This window comes from Salvia hispanica, chromosome 5 (assembly GCF_023119035.1).
Source record: "Salvia hispanica cultivar TCC Black 2014 chromosome 5, UniMelb_Shisp_WGS_1.0, whole genome shotgun sequence".
Lineage (NCBI taxonomy): Eukaryota > Viridiplantae > Streptophyta > Magnoliopsida > Lamiales > Lamiaceae > Salvia > Salvia hispanica.
Window position 1 is genome coordinate 25,429,267 of NC_062969.1, and position 3,852 is coordinate 25,433,118.

The following is a 3,852-nucleotide window of genomic DNA, read 5'->3' on the forward strand; positions in this document are numbered from 1 at the left end:
TTTAATAAAAAATAACACATTTTTTCATTCTTTCTTTTTATTTTCTCCTACTTTATTTTCTCTATATTTTTATCTCTCCTACTTTACTACTATCTTTTTATTTAATATACTATACATATTTTTTTTAATTTATGTGTCAAAAGGAAATATCTCCACTACTGGAACGGAGAAAGTAGGTGGGACATTGAAGCCTAGAAAGTAGAAACAAAAGGCAAATACTTAAAGTAACTAAATAATACTAGCAGGGTTTCAAAAATAATTTCGTAAGCATATGCATGGATTATGGATACATCCACATCGAGTGATGAGTCTACTAAATATTGAAATCATACCTTAAAAATATCATGTGAATGTTCTTTGCGCCACACAAATATTAGTAGCAGAAATCAATCTCCATCCACACCGAAATCTATTTAAAGTACACTTTTAACGTGAGAGCTATCATCTTACCTTTTTAAAAAACACTTTACTATACAAAACCAATTTATTTTAAGATTACTAGAGTAATGATTTTTGTTGGAAGTAGAAGAGAGCCAAATAATATGAGAACTGTGACCTTAAGTAATTACTTTCAGTCTTTCATACTCTCTCAGTTTCAAACTAGTTGAATTATTCTAAGATAATTGAATCGTTTACTTTTTTGACAAAAAATCTATCTATCTCGTACTTTACTCAATACAAGAAAATTTAAAATGTGGGAAGAAAGCATGCATCAAATAGTATTTAATTAAATAAACTTTTTTACGGATCATATCGTACAATCGAACAAAAAAAAAGTAGAGTAAAATTTAAAAGTTGGGATGATTTTAGGTAAAAGATTGCCTTAATGATCTTTTTTGTTTGTGAAAGGGAAAACGTCAAATTTATTAGCGTCTTTAAAAGAAAAAGACATCAAAGTTATTAACGTGTTTCATTTAAAAATAAAATTTGAATGCATCAATAATATTGATATGTTTTTCTTTAAATACCTGTGGCGTGTCCCTCTTTCACACAATGCAAAAGAAATTCTTATTTACGGAAATATTATTTCTAAATTCACTCAAAATTCGAATATCGCCAAAGTAAATTCTCTCTAGCGTGCCACGATTTTGAACATCCAATGTAAGCACAACTTCCAAGTTCGTACATGGGCAAAGAATGCAATAAATAATTCAATTCTTGAACCAAGATAAGCTCATGGCCTCATGCAATTCCACGAAATTTCTACGAGCAAATTTATATATTTAATTTATTTTTCTCGTCAGAATGATTATTTATTTAAATTGGGTGGCCTATATGAATCTCATAGTACTATTATTGAGAACAAGTAGTCGCACCAAATTCATACACAGTCAAACTTGGCCTATTTATATATAAAAATAGAATAACAATGATACATCAATTTTCAATTTTTGCACTCACTTTCAAAGTAGAATATTTGATCTCATGTAATAAAAAAATTCAAACTAATTAATTATGTAGAGATTGTAAGTTGTTCCTACATGTAGAGAAGGGAAAGGTTTTAAAGAAACTAGTAGCAGAAACCTTTTGTTGGCCTCGTAAAATCTGTTGTTGCACAGCGAGAACAGAAGCCGTGCTATTGAAATCTGCAGAGGCGACATACTCTCCGATAACTCCCAACTCGTTCTCCTCGCTCCAACCTGACAATCCGCTCAAAAGGACTGGATTTATACCATGCTTCCTCCCCACAATCCACAAATCGTAGACTTGTTTATCCATGGCCTGTATAGCAGCAATAGTTTCCTCCCCGTTGTTCACCACCACCTCCCGATACGAGATCCGCTCCTTCCCTTCACACTTGAGCCAGAACTGTGTCACCAGCCCGTCATCCAGCTTCTTTTCCATATCACTATCGCCCTCGCTGGTGTTGGTGTTGGTGTTGCCCGGGAGGAATCGCACCACGGTCAGAGACACATCTGGGTTCCCGACCATGCGGTCAGCATATGCCAGAGCCTCTCTTGCATCCGCCCCTCCGAGGAAGAGCATCGCCAGTTGCTGCATGGGGCTCCTTAGGGCGCCGTGGACGAGCGTTTGGTGCGGGCTTTTGTCCATGATGATTGCCACCGAGCACGGCGCATGGACCAACACCTGGTTATTGAGGGACTGGTTGTTGTCCCTAGAAGGAAGGACGACCAGGCTGGCGTTGTTTGCGAGCGCCATCTGGCAGATGTCCTGGTACATGCTCGTCCTTGAGGTGATGGTGGTGTAAGAGTGTATGGTGAGGCAGTCATCGCCCATGGCGTCTTGAAACGTCTTCAAGGCGCTGTGGACGTTGGATTTGTCGGGTGTTTCTTCCTCACCCTCTGCCTGGTGGTCGATGAGGACAGGGTTGGAGCCGATGAGGTCCTCCAGGCAGAGGGCGTCGACCGATAGAGGAGTCAATGCTGTAGGGTTGGTGACCTGGATCAACCTCATTAGCCCGGAGAGATTCTCTTGGGAGTGGATGCAAGCCAGAATATGGAGCTGAGCATTGGGCAAAGAATGCTGGATGTTTCTCCTCTTGTCGAGCAGGTAGGGCCGCCTGGGGTCGTAGAGGATACTGATGAGCGGCGTCACCAGGGCGGTCATGGTGGTGGCTGAGAGCGCCATGGCCGTGAAATGAGGGGTGTCAAGTATCTTCAAATCATTTAAACGGACAAGCATGAGGAAATCCACTTGGCCCTTCAACCCAAGTAGAAGAGTAAGCGTGAGGCTGTCTCTGATGGTCATGTGGTTAAAGCGCGAAGCTATGAAAGTGGAGAGAATCTTCATGGTATAAGCGGAGATCAACATGAGCATGAGCGGGCGCATATGAGACCATTGCCCGGAGACGGAGGTAAAGTCGAAAACCAAACCAATGTACATAAAGATAAATGGCATTAGGATGTTTGTGACAATGGTCTCTATCTTCTGCACTAAAGCCGTCCCCAAAGGAGGCCCTGTTGGGACAACCAGGCCCATCCACATGGGTCCGTTTGCCACAGACATCCCGAAAGTGTCAGTGACAAACGCGGCCGCTATGACGGCCACGAGAATTGCAGTGACATAGGCCTCGTCCACCGGCTTTTCCTCTGGGGTGCTTCTAACGATCCAGTCCATAAATTGCTTAGCTCCAGAAAGGCAGGCCACAGCGACACCGATGAAGGAGAGGAAGAACCAAAGGGAGAAAATGGGCTTGCGTTGGCCCTGAACGAGCATCTCAAAGACGATGAGCACATGGAAGCCGACGAAGTCGGAGATCATGGTGGTTGTAAGGGCCATGCGGCCAATGCCGGAGCTGAGAAGATTGAGCTCCTTGACGATGGGGTAGACGACGGGGAAAGCGGCGATGGACAGGTTCATGCTGATACCCCAAATTGCGGAGAAGGTTCCAAGGCCTGCATGTAAGGAATTCTTTTGGAGCATGCCCACAGTGACACTGCAAAAAAGGGGGACAAACATCCCGAAGACGGCAATGTACCAATTTTTTCGGTCTGATCTTTTGAATTCCATGACGTCCATTTTGACGGAGGAGACGAAGACGAAATAGATTAGACCCAGCAAGCCCACATTCTTGATCACATAGTTGTATTCAGGCGGGAAGATATAGGCGTGTAGCTTGTCGTTGCGGCTCAACACGGAAGGCCCTAAGATGATGCCGCCCAGGATCTCGGAGACGACATTGGGCTGGCGGAGGGGCTTGAGGAGGAAACGGACGAGGCGAGTAATGAGAAGGAGAGTGGAAATCTGTAGGAGGAAAAGGGGAAACGAGAAATCCAGGGGATTTTGGCCGTAGAAAATGCCGAAGGTGTGATAGGTGTGGGTCTCCCGGCATATCACCAGACCTTTCTTGATCAGCTCAGGTGGCTCCGTTAGGTTAACGTTGGACGTCAT

At 43.3% G+C, this 3,852-nt stretch overlaps 1 protein-coding gene across 1 annotated transcript; it reads right to left on the reverse strand.

Moving 5' to 3' along the window:
• Positions 1-1,449: 1,449 nt before the first annotated feature.
• On the reverse strand, positions 1,450-3,852 carry LOC125189709 (cation/H(+) antiporter 24-like). The gene has a single exon (XM_048086959.1). The coding sequence runs from the start codon at positions 3,850-3,852 to the stop codon at positions 1,450-1,452; it is 2,403 nt and encodes an 800-aa protein (XP_047942916.1).

What these genes read in the sequence shown, in the direction of transcription:
- LOC125189709 (XM_048086959.1), bottom strand. Translation starts at nt 3,852, where the DNA reads ATGACGTCCAACGTTAACCTAACGGAGCCACCTGAGCTGATCAAGAAA.